The 20,641-nt window shown below is 46.3% G+C and overlaps 1 protein-coding gene across 1 annotated transcript in view; it reads left to right on the forward strand.

The window, feature by feature from the left end:
- The first annotated feature begins 9 nt into the window (after positions 1 to 9).
- The window catches only part of CSF3R (colony stimulating factor 3 receptor), a 30,840-nt gene continuing 10,208 nt past the window's right edge, over positions 10 to 20,641 (forward strand). The window contains exons 1-10 of the mRNA XM_081962151.1: positions 10 to 164; positions 2,173 to 2,296; positions 2,542 to 2,726; positions 3,792 to 3,946; positions 4,268 to 4,418; positions 5,345 to 5,421; positions 6,520 to 6,733; positions 15,493 to 15,681; positions 16,937 to 17,038; positions 20,350 to 20,496. Coding sequence (XP_081818277.1) covers positions 137 to 164; positions 2,173 to 2,296; positions 2,542 to 2,726; positions 3,792 to 3,946; positions 4,268 to 4,418; positions 5,345 to 5,421; positions 6,520 to 6,733; positions 15,493 to 15,681; positions 16,937 to 17,038; positions 20,350 to 20,496 — 1,372 coding nt within the window. The 5' untranslated portion in view covers positions 10 to 136. The remainder of the gene's footprint in view (positions 165 to 2,172; positions 2,297 to 2,541; positions 2,727 to 3,791; positions 3,947 to 4,267; positions 4,419 to 5,344; positions 5,422 to 6,519; positions 6,734 to 15,492; positions 15,682 to 16,936; positions 17,039 to 20,349; positions 20,497 to 20,641) is intronic.

Raw genomic sequence — 20,641 nt, forward strand, 5'->3', positions numbered from 1 at the left:
TTCCAACCAACAACTTCGAGGATCCCAGTACAGCTTCAGCGACGGAGTGGAAGTTTCCAACATCACCGTTGGCCCCTTCAAGGAGCCTGTGACTCCCCTGAGCTGCTGCGTGCAGGAACATGGCATCCCACAGGTTATGAACCTTACCCAAATCCTGGCTGGATGTAAGTCTTGCTGCAGGAATCCAAATGAGAGGGTCCATTGTGCAGTGGTTATAAAGACACGCCTATTCACTTATACGGCATCCAGGTTTGATCACCACGATGTAAAAAAGATGCGGAGACTCTGGAGAGAGTGCAGAGAAGAGCAACAAAGATGATTAGGGAGATGGAGGGTAAAACATAGGAAGAATGCTTGCAGGAATTGTGTATGTCTAGCTTAATGAAAAGAAGGACTAGGGGAGACAGGATAGCATTGTTCCAATATCTCAGGAGTTGCCACAAAGAAGTGGGAGTCAAACTATTCTCCAAGGCACCTGAGGGTAGAACAGGAAGCAATAGGTGGAAACTAATCAAGGAGAGAAGCAACTTAGAACTGAGGAGAAACTTCCTGATAGTGAGAACAATGAATCAGTGGAACAACTTGCCTCCAGAAGTTGTGAATGCTCCAACACTGGAAGTTTTTAAGAAGATGTTGGATAGCCACTTGTTTGAAATGGTACAGGATCTCCTCCTTGAGCGGTGGTTAGACTGGAAGACTTCAGTCCCTTCCACCTGTTTTATTCTGTTATAAGCCAAAGAAGAAAAACAGAAGCGGTTACCCATCTGCAGCATAAAAGGCCCCATTTTTGCTACTCATCTAAAAGGGGTCAGGTAAAAGGAGACTCCTCTCTTGGGAGACTCTTCCCAAGAATTGCAGTATAAAAAATGACACATCCCATCTCCCCACAAACTCTCTCCCCATTGGGGGAACTAAAAAAAAAACCCTTGGGTTGGTTGTTTCCAATATATTTCCTTTCTTGAAGCTCAAAAGCAGCATATTTCACTGAGCTGAGGAACAAACAGGCAAACAGAGAAGGTGAGAAAGAATATCAGTGTAGCAGAGTTGGAAGGGACCTTGGAGATCATCTAGATTCTAGACCAATCCCCTCCTCAAGCAGGAAATCCTATACCACTTCAGACAAATGGCTCTCTAAACTCTTTTTTAAAAACCCCAGAATTGGGCTCATGTTTCCAGTCAAGTGCTACATCCGGCTTGTACTGGTTTGCAACAGACAATTGATATATTTGATAGAACAGACAATTGATATATTTCCCAGAATGTTGTGATTTGATTGAGAGCAGAGCTGAGTTACACCCACTAGTGCATGGATCAGCTATTCTACAGGTAGCAACGAAACCAGCAGTGATAGCTTCAAAGATTTACCATCAGCCCACTGGCAGTTTCCTAATCTCAGCAACTTTGTGAAGTGTGAAGTTCAACTCCCAGAATTTGCACACCAATATGGCCATTGCTAAGAATTCTGGGAGCTGAAGTCCACATCTCTCAAAATTGTTGTGGTGGAGAACCACTAGTTTAGTGTGTATGAGATCCCTATTCTAACCAAATTATGGGAAAGCATGCCGTTGTTTGAGATGGCTTCAATAAAGAAGCGAAGCCACATTCATCAGTGACAGGGAGATGCCAGTTAAAATGCTGGCTACCCATTCCTTCCTTCAAGAGAATAGAAATCAAAGTTCAACAGTTGGCCATAAGTAAATATTTTAAGTTAATGAAATGACTTCAAAGTAATGCCACATAAATGCATTTTGTGGGGTGTGTTTTTGTCCAATAAATCTAAAAGTGAACTTAGCCACAGATTTGCATCCTAACAAACTGCCTGTATTCAGAAGGCCTGCACTGTGCACTCAGCCACCGGGCTCCGGTTTCACAAGACCAAACAGGCAACTCTGCTCTTATTGATGGATGTTGTATGTTAGATAAGAAATTCTGGCTCATATCAATGTTGATGGTGGGAGGGGCAGCAGAGGTGAGGAGGCTTGTGTATTTGAACGAGTCACCAGTCATGAACATCAAAATTTGAGACTTAAGATAGGTTGCATTATGACAAATCTAATTCTCCACCATTCAGTGTAAATCCCTCAAAGCCGCAGGACTGTTGCTGCCTGCAACATTGTCATTGAAAACTTTTTCCTGCTTCCTTTTTCTCGTTGCCATGTGAATGCCAAACAGACCCTCCACGCCAACCTCAGAACCTCACCTGCGTCTTCAACATCACCTCCAAGAGCCTGGCGTGCCACTGGGACCCCGTCTGGGACAGCCTCCTCCCAACCCGTGTGGCCCTGAAGGGATTCCGGTAAGAACAGGAGACGGACCGTCAGGCTCCGGCCAACGAGGGGAGGGGGGCAGCCTGCTTCTCTTCGTTCTTATTCTTCCCGACCTTTAACTTTTAAAAAAATATTTGATTCCCTTCCTCCTTGGAATAAGTTTTGCCTTTCCCTTCAATCTGGTCTTGCGTTCTGTTAGCCTCTCTGCGCATCACAGGCAGCTGCGAGCACGGCTCCCTTCTAGCCCCCCTGATAGCTCTCCTTGTTGTTTCAGGAGCTCAAGGGAGTGTAAAGCCTTGGCCCCCGTCGCAGATTGCATTCCCGAGCCTGGCCAGCACTCCTGCATTTTTCAACGCCTGGAGCTGCAGCTGTATCAAAAAATGCTTTTCTGGGTGTCTGTGGAAAACGCCCTGGGCAACGTGACCTCTGAGCACTTGTGTGCAGACCCCATGGATTTAGGTGGGTGCCAACAGCAGGTCTCCCTGCCTGCTTTTCTAGCGAATGGGGCTGGATCCATAGGTGTTGGTGAGAAGCTGCAGGGAATCCATAGGTGTCGGTGAGAAGCTGCAGGGAATCCATAGGTGTCGGTGAGAAGCAGGGGGAGTTGCAATATGTTCGTTCAGAGCCCAAGATGAGAAGCCATCGGTCTTGCCTGGAAGGTTTCTGTCCCTCCCTGAGCTGGGAGAAAAGCTGCTGCTTGCAAGTCACTCGGCACAAAAGAAGTGCCCAGGGAGAGCTTCTGTCCCAGGAGCTTCTCCGGCATCAGGTCATGGCTGTTGTCCCAAAGATGCTTTTTCAAAAGGCAACTGGGCTTTCTTTGTTCTTCCTTGGAGACGTCTCTCTTCTCGTCCAAGAAGCTTCTTCAGTTCAGAACTGAAGAAGCTTCTTGTGTGAGAAGCAAAACTTCTTCAAGGAAAAAACACTTCTGGGAGCCCAGGAAGGAAACCCCATCCTCCCCACTCCCCAGCCAACCAAAAAAAGCCTCACCTCTGGGAAGGAAGAAGGCGGACCGATGGCTAGTTCTCTTTTCTCTCTACCTTGGCAATCTCATATCAATACCAAAGAACAAGGACACTTTTTTGAATGGCACACAGCCTTTTTGGGTGGTCCATTCTTCATCCTCTAAAGAAGAGTGGAACTTCATTAAAAGCAAGACTTGGAGCAGGAACCCATTTATGGTTTCCAAAGGTCAAGGTGGGGAGAAAATCTGTTCCAAATCACCCTAAAGATCCAAAATCTGACTTTTGATGGACATCCCTTTGGAGCCCATCAAAAGTATCTGGTGTGGATGCCTGCCAGGCATCTGGCACAACTTTTCCATCCCCTGGGAGAAGCCCTTCCCTTCCCCTCCAATGACCTTTCCTGTTACTGCGTGATATAGGTTGCCTTTCAGTTTTATTGTTTAGGGTGCTGATTTGACTCTTCTTGCTATCTGCCCTTGGGATAGCTTTGGAGGTGGGAATTAAGATACTTAAACAAAGTACAAAGCTCTCTCTCTCTCTCACCCCACATTGTTCCTTCCAGCCTGGCTGGAGCCCCCAACCATCCAGGACATCAAGCCCCTCTCCGAGGAGAGCGACTGCATGGTGGTCAGATGGGAGGCAGGAAAGGACAGCAAACTCATGGAACAGGCCTGTGACCTGCGCTACCAGGTGGAAGGCAGCCTGGAGTGGAGCCTTGTGAGTCCCTCTTTGGCTTGACAGCAGAACGGCTTTGTTTGATAGGACCCCTCTGGGGGGCACAACCAAGGCCCCTTTGGCATGGCTTTCCCTTCTGTCCCTGTCCCCAAGCCCTCTGCTTCAGGCTTTGGCCCCTTTCTGGTAGCCACCCATAACACCTTGGCCCTCTCCTCTTCCATCCGCTCAAAAGCCTTTTTACTCAAAGCATTTCTGGCCTCTTCCTGTAGGCTGGAGGGTCCTGTGGGCTGCGGGGGGGGGGGGGGTGTCAAGGGAAGGAGCCTTTCCATGGGCCTCCTTCTCCCATTCTCCCTTTCGTCCCAGGTTCACAACATCACCACCTCCAGCCGGCAGATCCGGCAGTGCAGCTTCCTCTTTGGCAGCCTCTACCGCTTCCAGATGCGTTGCAGGCGCCTGCCTCTCAGCTACTGGAGCAGCTGGAGCCCGGCCAAGCTCTTCACTACGCATGAGAAAGGTGGGGAAGGGGAAGAGTCCTATGGCTGCTGCCCCCCACAGATAGCCAAGCCCTCTAGGTCACTGGGAGAGCCAGGGCATTGGGACAGTTTGGCCTGAGTGAGTTGAGGAACACTATGGCCATATCCAGAGTGTGTCATCCTCAGTGAAGTAGAACACAGTGTCCAGTGAAGGATGGCATCATGTCACATCTGCTTACAATCAATTATATTTAGTGAAGAATTGGGGGGGGGAGGGAACTTTCCAAGCAGATGCTTAGGGAGCCCCTGGATAACGTTAGCTGATCTTGAAAAGTTAGGGCAAGACTAGTTATGCAGCAGAAGGAACCTCAGGATGAGCTAGGAAAATGTCTATGGAGATCCTCAATCATTCAGGCCACAGCTTTTTCCAAAAGGCAACTGGACTTCCTTGGATTTTCTCTTTGAAAATGTTTCGCTTCTCATCCAAGTGCCAGTGTCAGGTTCCATTAAAAGCCCTAATTGATTCATGAGCCTTGAGTCAAATTTCAAAAGAGAAACCAGTTATTTATTAGGAGAATTTTGGCAATGGCTGTTTTGTGCAGTCGGATCTTAGCTTATTTGAAATATAGCTGACCTTTACCCCTGTTCCTTCCCTCCCCTCAGTCTGAGTCATAAATCACATTTCCCAATGAGGTGCACCCTTCCCAAGTCTGCTGCGGTAATCTGAGATCCGACTAGCCGAAAGTATGCATGGAATGCTCTCCCCCCATTTTCTCACCCTTGCAACTTTAGGGGTTGACAGCAAGAAGGGAGCCATGGCCAACGATTTCTGAAGTGTGGCCCCGTGGCTGAAGGCAGTAGAGGCTGAGCGAGGCTTCCCTTTCCTGGGCTGCAAAACGTGGCTGATTTGAAGGAGAAGGGCCAGGGCTAAATGCCGATGGTGCTGAAGCCTCTTTCTCTCCCACAGCACCTTCAGGAGCCCTCGATGCCTGGTGGAAGCTGCGAGAGGCAGAGAGGGGGACAGAGGTACTGCTGCTATGGAAGGTAAGCAGGTACCTCACTGGGCAAGGACTCAAGGCCACTTTATTCCAGAAGCTGCTCTTGGGAGGAGACCACAGCCAGGTGACCCAGCAGGAGCAGGAGGAAGAGGGTAGTCGTATTATAGGCGGTCAATGAACAGTCACAACTGAGTCTAAAATTTTTGTTGCTAAGCAAGACAGTTGTTAAGTGAGTTTTGTGCCATTTTACAACCTTTCTTGCCACAGTTGTTAAGTGAATAACTGCAGTTATTAAGTTAGTAACACGGTTGTTAAATGAATCTGGCTTCTCCATTGACTTTCCTTATCAGAAGGACACACAAAGGGTAACCGCCCACATGACAGTCATAAATACACACCGTTTGCCAAGAGTCTGAATTTACGACCTGCGATGCTCATGAAAAACGGTCATATGATTTTCAGTGCCGTTGTAACTTTGAATGGTCAGTAAGCAAATGATTGTAAGTCAAGGACTATCTGTACTACATTGGGCCATTTCTAATCTGGGTTCATATAAACAGGTTAGTCAAATATCCTGAACTCTGGAAACCTACTTGGCCCCAAAAGGACTGGCTACAGTGAAAACAAAGGTTACTGTCAGGGCTCCAAATAGCATCCAAGGCAAAGTATTGCTCAAAGTTCCAATTGATTAAGACAGCCATGTTTGCACATCTGGGAAAACCCAAATCTGAAAGCTTCCTGTCTTTCCCCACCCAGTTGAAAGTTCAAGCTCTTGCCCCCACACCCACAAGTCCATCCCATGGTCCAATCTCCCACTGCCACACTGGCAGTTCCACCCTTCCATTTCCGGTCAGGTGCAGAGGTGCAAAGACAAAGGATGACCTTGGCTTTCTAGAAAGAATGTTGTTACGGCTACATATCATCTAACTCTGTACAATCCCCCCTCCCATTTTCCCACAATAGAAAATGCATAGTAGAATAATAGAGAGTGTGGCAGGCCAAAGATCCAAAAGAAAAGATGGCTGCGGGCCTGACAGGTAGTGTGTTGTACAAATGCTACTCTGATGGTGCTGTGTGAATGCGGGCAAAGTGGGCTGCAGATTTCATGTGCTGCATTTTCATCTGCCTTGATCTTGTTCTACAGCCGATGAAGCCACATGAGGCCAATGGCCAAATCCTGGGATACTGGGCAGCACTCAGCACCACGCAGCACATGGGCAATTCACTCTCCCTGTGTAACACCACTCAGAGGCAATGCACATTCCTGATGCCACCAGGAGCCGAAAGGATCTATCTCTCTGCTTACAACTCCAGAGGTGCATCTCAACCCACAGAAATCTTCTTGCTGGAGAAAAAAGGTAGGAAGTAGACTAACTCGGTATCCTATTTCTGTGAATCTGCTCTTCAGTTTATTTTCTTTTAGGTCTTTTTTTTAAAAGGAGGGGGAGGGGGACGGTCACTTTTGTCTCTCTATAAAGATTTCCCCAAATATATATATATGTGTGCCCGCTTTGGGCACTTGGTCCAGAAATGGTTGGCCATCACTGGTGTATGGTCCCCCCGTTTGGGCAGGGGTTGGACTAGAAAACCTCCGAGGTCCCTCCCAACTCTGTTATTCTGTATTCTGCTAGTATAGTCATTCTTTCTGCTCTTTGTTTTGTGTCCTAGTACATTGTTTTATGAAATTGGGGGACGGGGACACAGAGCCATTTGGAGGTAGTTCAATTCGGTCCTTCAAAGCAGATAACTTTAGCTATGGCTTGCTGAGGGATTCTGGGAGCTTGAAGTCTTAAAGTTGCCCCAGTTGAAGCCCCTTGCTTCAGAGTGCTCCTGAGCTGTAGGGTACCCTAGACCTGGGAAGTCTTACTCGCTTCATTCGGTGGGTTGAGGATGGTTGCTGCAGATTTTAACATTTGATCAGGGTGTAGCAGTTTTCTATAAAGCTGAGTTTGTGGAATGGCATATTTTCTGTCTGGGGACGAGGGTGATGAAAAATGGGAGGGGAAGCTGGGTTGTTATTGCTTTTTCTTAGTCTCTACAGGAACTTCATCCCTGGGCACTGAGTGCCCTTTTCAATTTGATTTTCTAGGAAGATTAGAAATGGTTTAACTTTGTTTTTATTTTTTGTGCCTTTAAGCTCACGTTGACTACTGGCAACTGCCTGGACAAGTTCCTGCCGTTTTCTTGGCAAACTTTTCAAATGTGTTTTGTCATTGCTTACTCCAAGGGCTTAGAAGTCCTGACTGGACTAAGGTCACCCAGCTGGCTCTGTGTCGATGAGGACTCAGGGTCCAATTGATTCTAGAGCTTCGTGTTTTCACCACTATACCAAACAGGCTTTCTCTTATTAACACAGTTGATCATATTTCGAGTTTGATTCTGGGAAGGACAATCTTCTCAGGTGCACGGCTGCTTCTGTTGCACAGCCTGGGAGGTGCAGTTCATGAGTATTCTTGTCATCTGTTGAAGTACTCAGTTGTTAAATTGGATGTAGGCTTAGATTAATGGCAGGTGCATCCAAAGGGATTTCCTCCCTTGGAAGAGAGTGAAACCCACATCCAAAAGATGATGAGGCTAGAGAAATTCTTCAAGCAAATCAGAGGGTTTGTTTGGACACAGATGCTGTTCCTGAGGTTCCCTGAAGCCATATTCAGAAGCCACTGAACAGCAGCTGACCAAGAGTTGAGTTGGTTCTCTCCTGCTTCACCAAATAGTCTCCTTCTGCCCCCTGTTGATCAGCTGCTCTTTGAGACAATCCAGGCTGGACCATAGATTTGCTTTCTAGAAACCAAATGGGTTTAAGACAGGGGTGTCCAAACTTGGGAACTTTAAGACTTGTGGACTTCATCTCTTGGAATTCCCCAGCCAGCTTTGCTGGCTGATGAATTCTGGAAGATGAAGTACAAAGTCTTAAAGTTCCCAAGTTTGGACACCCCTGGTTTAAGAGGAAGGAGCTGATATAAAAGAACCAGACTCTCTCTCTGTCCAAAGCAGGCAGAGATGTTTGGAAAAAGCAGCAAGGGAAGATTGGGCACTAACATCTGGTGCCCAATAGGTCTTGGGCTGATGCTGCCCCCTCTGATCAAACACTTGGCAAAGTACATTGCAGTGCCTACACACGTCAAAGGTCCCCCAGTTCCTGACCACTTAAGAGGGACAGACTGGAGGAGCCACAGATGAAGGAAGAGTCAAGAAGAGGCCTTGTTGGGTTTGGGGACAAGAAGAAGGCAACCCGCTCAGACCTTAGCAGAAAAAAGCGCTCGACCTGTTCACGCCACAGCTAGATGCAAATGAAAAAAAGGCCAAAGGCCAGCAAAGCCTGGTTTTCCAAGAACCTCTCTCGGTGGGGGAGTTTTTCTACATGTGCTTTGTGGGAGGGAACAATTGCACAATGTATGAGAAGGAGCAGGAGCAAAACAGGAAGCTCAGCCCTTTTCTTTCGAAACAAGCCGATCTTCCTGGATAGTATAAGTATAATCTTTATTGTCATTGTACGTATGCAGGCTCTTTGTTGTTTGCAAGCTGTGCTTTCTTTCTCAGTGTAAGTCTGTGCTGGAGCCAAATATGCTCTGCAATCTCCCCATGACATTTGCCTTCATCCCCTCCCTCATCCATAAGAGAGGCAGCCATTATTCCTACTGAAGTGGCCTTTTCCCTTTAAGCCAATAGCATCGAACACCAGGTCCTACTGGTTATCCTTGACCATCTGGTGGCCTGAAGGCAAAGTCTGATGATCGGGGGGGGGGGATGAGGTCAACCTCTAGTGATCGCCCCAATCATGCCCCTCCCCTCAGTCAATCAATTAATCAGAATAGATTTGGAAGGCACGTTGGAGGTCTTCTAGCCCTTGCTCAAGCCGGAGACCCTAGACCAGTGACGGGGAACCTTTTTGTAAAGGTGTGCCAAAATTGTGTGATAGCGTGTGCATGTGTGCCCACACCCACAATACAACACGCCCCGTCCACCTGCGCATGTGCACATGCCCCCACACACTCACGCACGACCCCCACGCACCGGGGGGGGGGGGGTGTTTCACCCTCCCCAGGCTTCAGGGGGGTTTCTAAAGCCTGGGAAGTGGGAAAACGGCCTTCCCCGTCCCCCCGTCCCCCAGAAGCCCTCCAGAATCAGATTGTTTCCGAACTTCCAGTTGGCCCATTGGACCCATCCTTTGCCCTCCCCAGCCTCTGAAGGCTTTCCTGACGCCTAGAGAGGGCGAAAACCACCTCCCCAGGGCCCCCGGAAGGCTGAAAATCAGCTGGCCAGCACTTGCAGGAGCACTGGAGCTGGCAGCTGACGTGCTAGCAGATATGGCTCCATGCACCACTTGTTCGCCACCACCGCCCTTTACTATTTCAGACAAATAGCTGTCCAGTCTCTTCATAAAAGCCACAAGTGGTGAAACACCTACAACTTCTGGAGGCAGGCTGTTCCACTGGTTAATTGTCCTCACTGTTAGGAAGTTTCTCCTAAATTCCAGGTTGCTTCTCTCCTTGGTTAAGTTTCCATCCATTGTTTCTTGTTCTGCCTTCTGGTGCTTTGAAAAATAAGGTTGACCCCTCTTCTTTGTAGCAGCCCCTCAAATATTGGAATACTGCTATCATATCACCCATAATTCTTCTTTTCTTTAGAGTAACCAAACCCTGCAACTATTCTTCATATGTTTTAGTCTCCAGGCCTTTAATCGTATTACTTGCTCTTCTCTGCACTTTTTCCAAAGTCTCAAAGTCTTTTTTGTATTGTAGTGACCAAAATTAAATGCAGTATTGCAGGTGTGATCTTACTAAGAGTACTAATATTTTACGTGATTTTGATTCTATGCCTCTGTTTATAAAGCCAAGGATTATATTAGCTTTTTTGGCTGCCACTGCACATAGCTGGCTGATGTTTAAGTGATTGTCATACTAGGACTCCGAGGTCCCTTTCACAGTTACTGTTTTAAACCAGGTTTTTCCCCAATTATAATTATAGGGTTGGTGACAGGAGATTCAGTTCTCAAGGGAACAGAACAAGCCATCTGTAGACTAGACCAGTGTTTCTCAAACTTGGCGACTTTAAGTCCTGTGGACTTCAACTCCCAGAATCCCCCAGCCAGCATAGCTGGCTGGGGAATTCTGGGAGTTGAAGTCCACAGGACTTAAAGTCGCCAAGTTTGAGAAACACTGGACTAGACAGTCAATTCAGAGAGGTATGTTGTCTCCCTGGAGCAAAAATCAGTGATGTGGCTGAGAACATAAGGAAAATAATAAAACCCACAGATTTTACCTACAGATTACTATTACTGTACATGTAGGGACGAATGACACCAAAAAAAGAAGGACTTGAAAACAATAGTGAGTGATTACAAGAAGCTAGGCAAGAAAATTAAGGAGTTAGGTGCACAAGTAATTTTTTTACCTGTACTGCCAACGAAAGGTCAACATCCAGTAAGAGAACAAAGGATCCTAAAAGTGTACCGCTGGCTAAAGGGTTGATGGCACCAAAAAACCTTTGGGTTCCTGGACCATGGTGTGCACTACCTCCATGATGGGCTTTTGGCAAGAGATGGGCTTGCACCTCACAAAGGGTGGGAAGAATGTCTTCGGAAAATGACTGGTTCAACTTATCAGAAGGGCTTTAAACTAAAATTGAGGGGGGAGAGTGACCAATCTCCAGGACCTAATTCCAAGCAAAAACCCCTAGAAAACAAGTTAAATAATGAGGTAAGGAGGGATGGCAAGGAAGACAAACTTAAATACCAAATAGGAGACATAGGAAGCATACCCAGGGTCAGACATAAAGACCTAAAGTGTCTATATAGAAATGCACAAAGTTTGGGGAACAAACAGAGTTAACTTGAACTATTAATACATGAAGGTAGATGTGATAAACTGTATTTTTCGGGCTATAAGATGCACTGGAGTATAAGATGCACCTAGTTTTTGAAAAGGAAAACAAGGGGGGGAAACATTTTGGGCCTCCACACATCCAGATTTTGCCCTCCCCGGCCTCCAGGAGCACTCTGAAGGCCTCCCAGACATTTCCACCCACTTTTTGGGGGGGAGGAGTGTGTCTTATAGTCCGAAAAATACAGTAGTTGAAATTACAGAAACTTGGTGGGACAAAACCCCCGACTGGAACATACTGATAGAAGGATACAAACCATTCAAAAAACCCAGACCCCATAAAAGAGGAGGTGGAGTTGCACTGTATGTAAAGGACCACTATATTGCTACAGAAATGCATGAAACCAAAGACTAAAACCTGCTAGAATTCATATGGGTCAATATAAAAGAAGAAAAAAGAATGACATTCTCATAGGTGTATACTATAGGCCCGTGATGGCGAACCTATGCCACGCGTGCCACAGGTGGCAAGCGGAGCCATTTGTTAGGCGTTGCCCTTTCAGCTCCAGTGCGCATGTGCATGCTGGCCAGCTGACTTTGACCTTCTTTTAAGGCAGTTTTTCGCCCTCCAAAAGCTTCCGGAGCGTGAAAAACTGCCCCTATGGGCATACCAGAAGTTCGGGAACGGACTTCCGGTTTGCTTGTAGGGCCATTTTTTGCCCTCCAGAGGCTTGAGGAGGCTTCCCTGAAGGCTCCAGAGGATGAAAAACGGCCCTATGAGCAAACCAGAAGTAACTTCCCGTTTGGCCGTAGGGCTGTTTTTTGCACTCCGGAGCCTTCATGGAAGCCTCCTGAAGTCTCTGGAGAGCGAAAAATGGCCCTACAAGCAAACCGAAAGTCACAGTTGCCAAACTTCTGGGTTGCCCATAGGAACATTATTCACCCTCCTGAAGCCCTCCCGCCCCCCCCCAAAAAAGTGCACCAAAAACAGGGAGCAGCGCTGGTCACACGCACTTGCATGCAGGGGGGAAGCACACATAGCATTATGGGTGTGGGCACGCCCGTGCACGACCCCTCTGTGCTCTCCCCCGCTTTTGGCACGCGATTCAAAAAAGGTTCGCCATCGCTGCTATAGGCCATCCAACCAAGCAGAAAAAATACTTTTTGCCACCCAACTAACTAATATATGTAAGAACCACACTACAATAGTAATGGGGGATTTCAATTACCCTGACATCAATTACAAGACTAATTCTGCACCAAGTGAGAAATTGAGTAGGTTCCTGACCAACCTAGCTGACAACTTTGTTGTCCAAAATGTAGAGGAGGGAAGTAGAGGGACAGCCATACTGGACTTAATTCTTACAGAGAAGTGATAGAGGGAGTTGAAACTGCAGGAACCTTTGGTGAGAGTGACCATGTCATACTAAAATTCAACATAACGCAAACGCAAGCAATAAAACATAATGATACCATATTTTAAAAAACCTGATTTTAACAAACTCAGATAGAACTTGAGAAAGATTCCTTGGATGAAAATCCTAAAGGGGAAAACAACTCAAGAAGCTTGAGAAAATCTGAAAAATATGTTCATTAAAGCCCAGATCAGGACAATGCCACTGAAAAAAGAAAAACAAGAAATCCAAGAAGAAACCAGCATGGTTGTACAAAGATCTCTCTGACAATTTGAAAGACAAAAAGGACAAGTACAAAAAATGGAGAGAAGGACACATAACTTAAGGCAGAATAATATCAGCAGATAGCCAGAATCTGCAAAGACGAAGTCAGGAAAGCAAAGGCTCAGAATGAACAAAGACTTGCAACAAAAGTCAAAGATAATAAAAACAAGTTTCTTCCAACATATAAATAACAAGAAAAAAAATCAAGTTTGTCCACTAATTTTATAGTCATTTATAATGTATTTTGATATGGACTATACACCGCCCCGAGTCCCTTTCGGGAGAGGGGGCAGTCTATAAGCGCTAAGAAATAAATAAATAAATAAATAAATACTAAAGAGAGAAGATGGCAAAGAAGTAATAGGCAGCAGAGAGAAAGCAGAGCTGCTTAACTCATTCTTTGCATCGGTCTTCACACAAAAATAAACTATAGTCCAACCTACCAAAAACATAACTGTAAAAGACAGACTACAAATAAAATTTACAATAAGGAAAAAATGATAAGAGAACACCTGTCTGATCTCAATGAATACAAATCACCTGGATCAGACGGATTACACCCCAGAGTTCAAAAGGAGCTGGCAGATGTCATCTCAGAACCACTGCACCACATCTTCCAAAAATCCTGGAGCACTGGTAAACTACCAGAGGACTGGAAAAGAGCTGATGTGGTTCCCATCTTCATAAATGAGAAAAAAACAGACCCAGGAAACTACAGACAAATCAGCCTAACACCAATACCTGGGAGGATACTAGAAAAGATAATTTTAAAAACCTTTCTGCCAATATCTAGAAACGAGTAAAGTAATAACTAGAGGTCAGCATAGGTTTGTTAAAAACAGATCATGCCAAACCAATTTGATTTCATTACCGGTAGTAGACCAGCAAAATACTGTGGACATACGTAATATACTTAGACTTTAGCAAGGCATTTGACAAAGTAGACCACAACCTACTTCTTGGTAAGCTAAAAGAAGTGGGATAGACAGCATCACCAGGGAGAAGAAGGGGAACTTACCAAATTTGCAGATGATACTAAGGTGACAGAAGTAGCCAACACCCTTCAGGGGTGTCAAATTGGCAGCCCGTGGGCCAGATATGCCACGTGGAGGCCAGGACCACTCCAGCTCCACGAAGGGGGAAAACATCACGAAATGTCATGTAACGGCCATGTGATGCTGTGAGTTTGACAACCATGCCCTAGGTGATAGGCTCAAGATCCAGGTGGATCTTGATAGACGTGAACCCTGGGCCCTATCTAATAAAATGAAATTAAATGTAGAGAAAAGTGAAGTCTTACACTTAGGCAAGAAAAATCAAAAATACATATATAGACTGGGTGAAACCAGGCTTAAGAACAGTAACTGTGAGAGGGATCTTGGACTCTTAGTAGACAACCAATTAAATATGAGCCAATAGTGTGCAATTGCAGCCAAAAAAAACAGTTTTGGTTACCACACTATAAAAAAGATGTATAGAAAAAGTGCAGAGAAGAACAACCAAGTTGATTAAAGGCCTGCAGATGAAAACATATGAAGAACGGTTGCAGGAACTGGGCATGGCTAGTCGAGTGAAGAGAAGGACCAGGGGAGGCATGATAGCAATCTTCCAATATTTGAAAGGAGGGGGTCAAGCTATTCTCCAAAGCACCTGAAGGCCGGACAAGGAACAATGGATGGGAACTGACCAAGGAGAGATTCAACCTAGAAATAAGGAGGAACTTTCTGAGAGTGAGAACAATCAACCAAAGGAACAGAAGTTGCCTTCAGAAGTTGTGAGGGCTTCATCGCTGGAGGCTTTCAAGAAGAGATTGGACAGCCATCTGTCAGAAAGGGTGTGGGGTCTCCTTGTTGAGCGGGGACGGGGGGAGGCAGTTGGACTAGATGACCTACAAGATCCCTTCCAACTCTGTTAATCTGTTAAATCTATTCGTGTACCTTTGGTTTTTTCTGCCTATGTTTTTCCTTGCTTCTTCCAGGACTAAATATCCATTTCCTTTTCCATTCACCGATTTTAGTAATAGTAGTATTTATGCTTCTTATTATCTTCTTTACCCCCTCCCCTTTTATTGGGATGATTATGTGGGTGAGGGTGGGGATTCTGTTGCTGTGTATGTACATTGAGTGCTTCTGTACCACAGACAAATTATTATTATTCTCCTTTTCTTCCCTCCTTCTTTTCTATTTTCTTTTCTTTTTTCTTTTTTTCTTCTTTATTTCTTTTTCTTTTCTTCTTTTCTCTACTTCTTCCCTTTTTTCTTTTCCTTCTTCCCTTTTTCTTTTTTTTTCTTCTTTTTTCTTCTCTTTTTTTCTTTTTTTTTTCTCCTCCACCTCCTCCTTCTTTTTCTTGCAAGCCATTCCACTGGTTAATTGTTCTCACTCTTAGGAAGTTTCTCCTTAGTTCTAGGTTGGTTCTCTCCTTGGTTAGTTACACTGCTGCCATATCACCTCTTCTTTTTACTAGACTAGACATACCCAATGTTTGCAACCGTTCTTCTTATGTTTTAGCCTCCAGCCCCCCCTCCCTCCCTCAATTCTTTCTGTATTTAATCACACTTGGCTGTGTAAAGTATTCAATTCAATTCACTTCTGCTATCTTCTCTGATACTGTCCTCAGGTCAGCCTGTGCTCAAGGTCCAGGCCTCCCCCCACAATGAGAAGAGCTTCCAGCTGTGGTGGGATCCTCCGAGGACCCCAGCGACAGGCTACATTGTTGAGTGGCACCGAGTGACCTCGGCAGCAGAAGAAAGCAGCATTGGGTGGCAAAAGCTACATAACGGGAGCATCAGAGAAACCCTGATCCAAGGTGATCCACCCCCAGGGGAAGGAGGGGGCACCTGTGGGGAGCGAAGGCAAATCTCTCTGACATTTATCTGGCCAAAGTTTCCCAATTTGGCTGCACAACATTGGTCAGATGTGAACCAGGCGGATTCATCACGTTGCTTTGCTAACTTTGTCTTACCTTCAGACGTTGCTTTTACCCAACTAGGAAACCTTGTCTTTGATAGCTAAGGAGATCCTCCATCATCCAGGTTGTGGTGATCCTGAAGGTATTTTTTCCAAAAGGCAACTGGATTTTCTTGTTTTTTTCTTAGAAAACATTTTGCTTCTCATCCAAGAAGCTTCTTCAGTTTTTAAGAAGCAAAACTTTGGAAGGAGCAAAACTTTGTCTAATGTGTTTCTGAAGAACTGAAGAAGCTTCTTGAATGAGAAACAGAACATTTTCTAAGAAAAAAGACCCAAGAAAATCCAATTACCTTTTGGGAAAAGCGCCTTTGGGACATGACTTTGAGACATTTTCCACCTGGCTTTGCACTCTAGCGATAATGAGATGATATTCTGCCCACAATGGCTTGGATCCATATTGGTCCAGAAAGATGTAAGATGTATAAGATGTACTATTTATATTCAGATACATTTTAGATGAGAGTTGTCTCTATTCAAGCAGCATTTAATATGGATCTAGTGCCAGGCCTGCAGCCATCTTTTCTTGTGGGTTTTTGGCCTGCCACACTTTCTATTATTCTGCTATGCATTTTCTATTGTGGGAAAATGGGAGGGGGGGTTGTACGGAGTCACATTCTATGTAGCCACAACAAAATTCTTTCTAGAAAGGTCATTTTTATCTTTGCACCTCTGCACCTGACCAGATCTGGATGGGTGGAACGGCCAGTATGGCAGTGGAAGATTGGGCCATGGGATGGACTTGTGGGTGTGGGGGGGCAAGATCTTGAACTTTCAACTGGGTGGGGAAAACCTGGAAACCTTCAGAGTTGGGTTTTCCCAGATGTGCCAACATGGCTCTCATCATAAATTGGACTTTGAGTAATACTTTGCCTTGGATTTACTTTTGGATGCTATTTGGAACCCTGACATCCAGCTCCTGAGGGCACATGCAAAAGTAACTTTTTTTTCACAATAATAATTGCAGGTTTAGCAGGGCAACATTTTGAAAGGGCACAATCAACAGTAGAGCAAGCAGCTTAATAGGTGGTGGGAAGGTACCCCCCTCGACCCCAGTCCTTCAGTCATAACTAACATCTGCCCCTTCTCTGTTTCAGAAGACATTGAACCTTTCCAGCGCTACCAGATCTCCGTCTACCCTCTCTACAGAGACAGAGTTGGGCTGCCCCAATCCATAGAAGCTTACACAAGGCAGAAAGGTGCATCTTCCGCACAGGAGCTGCTTCAGCTCAGCGTCCACCCAAAGCAGAGTCGTTTTCAATCGAAAATATCCTTGGTTGGAATTTTACATGAGGGGAGGGGGAGCTATATAATTTCCCATCGTCTCTGGAGGTATTGTTGTTTTGTAGAAGAAAAATAGCAGTGCAAATTAAGCCTGATAATCAACTTAAATTCCAAAATTATAATAATGTAAGCATTCCATCTTCCCTTCTCAATGCTGTTATCAGAGGATGGCATAACGAATAAGTATTAGTAAATAGTGAGTAGAATCAGGAAGAACTTTTGCTCATCCAGTTTTAAATTTTTTGAGTGGTCACCAGAAGCGTTTCAGAAGCAACAAAGATTATTGGAGGCCTGGAGGCTAAAACATATGAAGAACCATTACAGGAATAGCAGTGTTCCAATATTTGAGAAGCTGCCACAAAGAAGAGGGGGTCAACCTTGTTAGATTGGGTAATGGATAGGCACACACAGGCTTAACGGTAACAACAGCTCTTTATTATAACACAACAAGTAAGAACAATCCAGCAAAGGTTGAGTCTGACAGCAGCCCTTTTATAGGGAGCGGTCAGACCCTTCAACCAATAGGATTAAACCTCTGTTCTTGCCGGAACAGAGGACTTTGGTGGAAACCACTGTAGTTGGTATGAGTATCTAACACCCCACCCCTCTTAGATGGAACAATCCTACTAGTTACGTAGTCACGCAGGTAGGCAGGCTTTTGGGTAGCTCTGCCTGACCTGCGCAGTTCAGTAGGAGGGGTTTCCTTGGGCAGGTCAGACGGACCTGTTTGCTCCGTAGCTCCGCTTGGTGGAAGCTCCTGGAACCTTTCACAGGCTGCGGCTGGAGCTTCTGGAGCCGGTTCGCTCGGATCTCGCTGCGGACCTGCAACAAAACCAGATAAGTTTCCCGGTACTCTCGGGCTTGAGCTGACTATGGAAGGAGTGAGCGTTTGCTCCGTTTGGGTAGGGCTTTGGCTAACTCGTGCAGGAGTTACCTCTGGTTGTCTTAAGAGTGGAGTTGGAGAGGTGGCCACAGAGTTGGTCAATATGCCTTCTCCAATTCCTACCGTCCTCAAGCTCTAGGAGGTAAGAGCGAGGGCCGGTGATGCCTATCACTGTGGCAGGAATCCACAGAGTTCCCCCGGCATAGTTGTGGGCGTATACCGAATCCCCTATGCTAAAAGTCCGAATCTTGCTTGTGGAGTCTGGGGGCGATGTGGCAGAATAATTGGGGTGTAGCCGGTCTAAGTGGGGCCTTAGCAGGCGACCCATGAGAAGCTCGGAGGGGCTTCTCCCTGTAGTGGCACTGGGTGTAATGTGCTGAATTAGTAGGTAATGGTCAACCCGTGTTTGCCAATCACCAGAGCCCATCCTAGAGAGGGCCTCTTTTGCAGATCTCACCATTGTCTCCGCCTGACCATTGGAGGCCGGATGGAATGGTGCGACCAGAGCAAGCCTGATTCCCTAAGCTGCTAGGAAGGTCTCAAATTGCATGGCCATGAATTGGGGCCCATTGTCAGAGACCAAGACGTCGGGCAGGCCGTGCTTGGAGAAGAATCTCCATAGCACCTTGATGACCGCTTTTGCTGTTGTGGAGGTCATCAGGACTACCTCTAACCACTTCGAGTAAGCATCCACAACTACTAAAAATGTCTGGCCATGAACTGGGCCAGCAAGGTCAATGTGCACCCTAGACCACGGTGCTTGAGGTCGCTCCCACTCCTTAGCGGGTGCCTCTGGGGGAGCTGGTCTGGACTCCTGGCAGAGTGTGCAGGTAGCCACCCATTCTTCAATCTCCCTGTCCATGTTAGGCCACCACATGTAAATCCTAGCCAAAGACTTCATCCTAACAATTACAGGAGGCCCTACATGTAAAGCTTCTAATACTGCAATGCGCAGTTTGGGTGGAACAACAACCGGGTCTCCCCACAGTAGACAGCCATTTACCACCGATAATTTGTCGCATTTAGCAAAATACATTTTAAGATCAGCCCGAACAGGCCCCTTGGGCCACCCCCTGCATACCCAGTTCAAAACTTGTTTGATGGTGGAGTCCTTCAGAGAGTGAGGGGCAATGTCAGTGGATGAGACAGGTCCAATCTCCAGGCAGTCAATGAGGAAGACTGGCGTCTCGGGGGTAGAGTCAGCAAGAGGTTCTGGCAGCGGGCAGCAGCTGAGAGCGTCGGCATGCCCCAAAGTGGAGCCAGGTCAGTGGATAAGGTGGTAGGAGTAGGCAGCCCGGAAAATAGTCCATCTGGTCATGCAGGGTGATAACGACACTGGGGTAGAACGGTCCCCAACCAGTAGACCCAACAATGGCTTGTGGTCTGTAATTAGTTTGAAGTCCCATCCGTAAAGGTACTCGTGGAACCTTTTTACTCCTGCCACAGCAGCCAACGCCTCACGGTCCAACTGGCTGTAGTTCTGTTCTGTGGCGGATTGCCTCGAGGAAGCAGTCAAATCGTAGCATGTATGACTCCCAGTGCTCGGTGATGGGTCATACGGAGACGGTGGGGTGTGCATGGCCATTTTGTGTTCAGAGGGTGTTTTGGGTTTGCTGCTCAAAAATGGCTGCTCAAAGCCGTGCTGAGCTCCGGGCTGGATATACTTGCTGGATTACTACACTCTTTTCGGTTCGCCTAGTTGCCTTGCAATCCCACCTTTGTCGCCAGTGTTAGATTGGGTAATGGATAGGCACACACTGGCTTAACGGTAACAACAGCTCTTTATTATAACACAACAAGTAAGAACAATCCAGCGAAGGTTGAGTCTGACAGCAGCCCTTTTATAGGGAGCTGTCAGACCCTTCGACCAATAGGATTAAACCTCTGTTCCTGCCGGAACAGAGGAACTTGGTGGAAACCACTGTAGTTGGTATGAGTATCTAACAAACCTAATCTCCAAAATACCTGAAGGCACGACAAGAAGCAATGAATGGAAACTAAGCAAGGAGAGAAGCAACTTTTTGGGCTAAGGAGAAATTTCCTGACAGGGGGAACAATTAACCAGTGGAACAGCTTGCCTCCAGAAGTTGCAGGTGCTTAAAAACACAGGAGGGTTTTAAGAAGAGATTAGAGAACCACTTGTCTGAAATGATAGAGTCTCCTTCCTCAACAGGGGGTTGGACAAGAAGACCTCCAAGGTCCCTTCCAACTCTTCTGTTCTGTTACTGCTCATGGCAAACTGAAGCCTCGTCTCTTCTGTTTACCCAATGGGTCCACCCTCCCTCAGCATATTCTTCACTGACATGCACTTGATCCTACTCTGATTCCTTCCTGTCTCCACAGCTCCAGCCAGCAGCCCACAAATTCATCCCCAAAACATTGGGGTGTCCACAGCTGAGGTTTTGTGGAGTCCTCTCCCTGTTGAAGATCAGAATGGGTTCATCACTGGCTATACTCTCTTCTGGATCGATCCCAATGAAGAAGTTAGAAGTACGTTTGGCCCAGTGGTGAAATTCATTTTTTTTTTTTACTATCGGTTCTGTGGGCGTGGCTTGCTGGGCAAGGCAGGGGAAGGATATTGCAAAGTCTCCATTCCCACCCCACACCTGGGGCCAACCAGAGGTGGTATTTGCCA

Source organism: Natrix helvetica (assembly GCF_964273705.1).
Source record: "Natrix helvetica genome assembly, chromosome: 9".
In the NCBI taxonomy this organism is placed as follows: Eukaryota; Metazoa; Chordata; class Lepidosauria; order Squamata; family Natricidae; genus Natrix; species Natrix helvetica.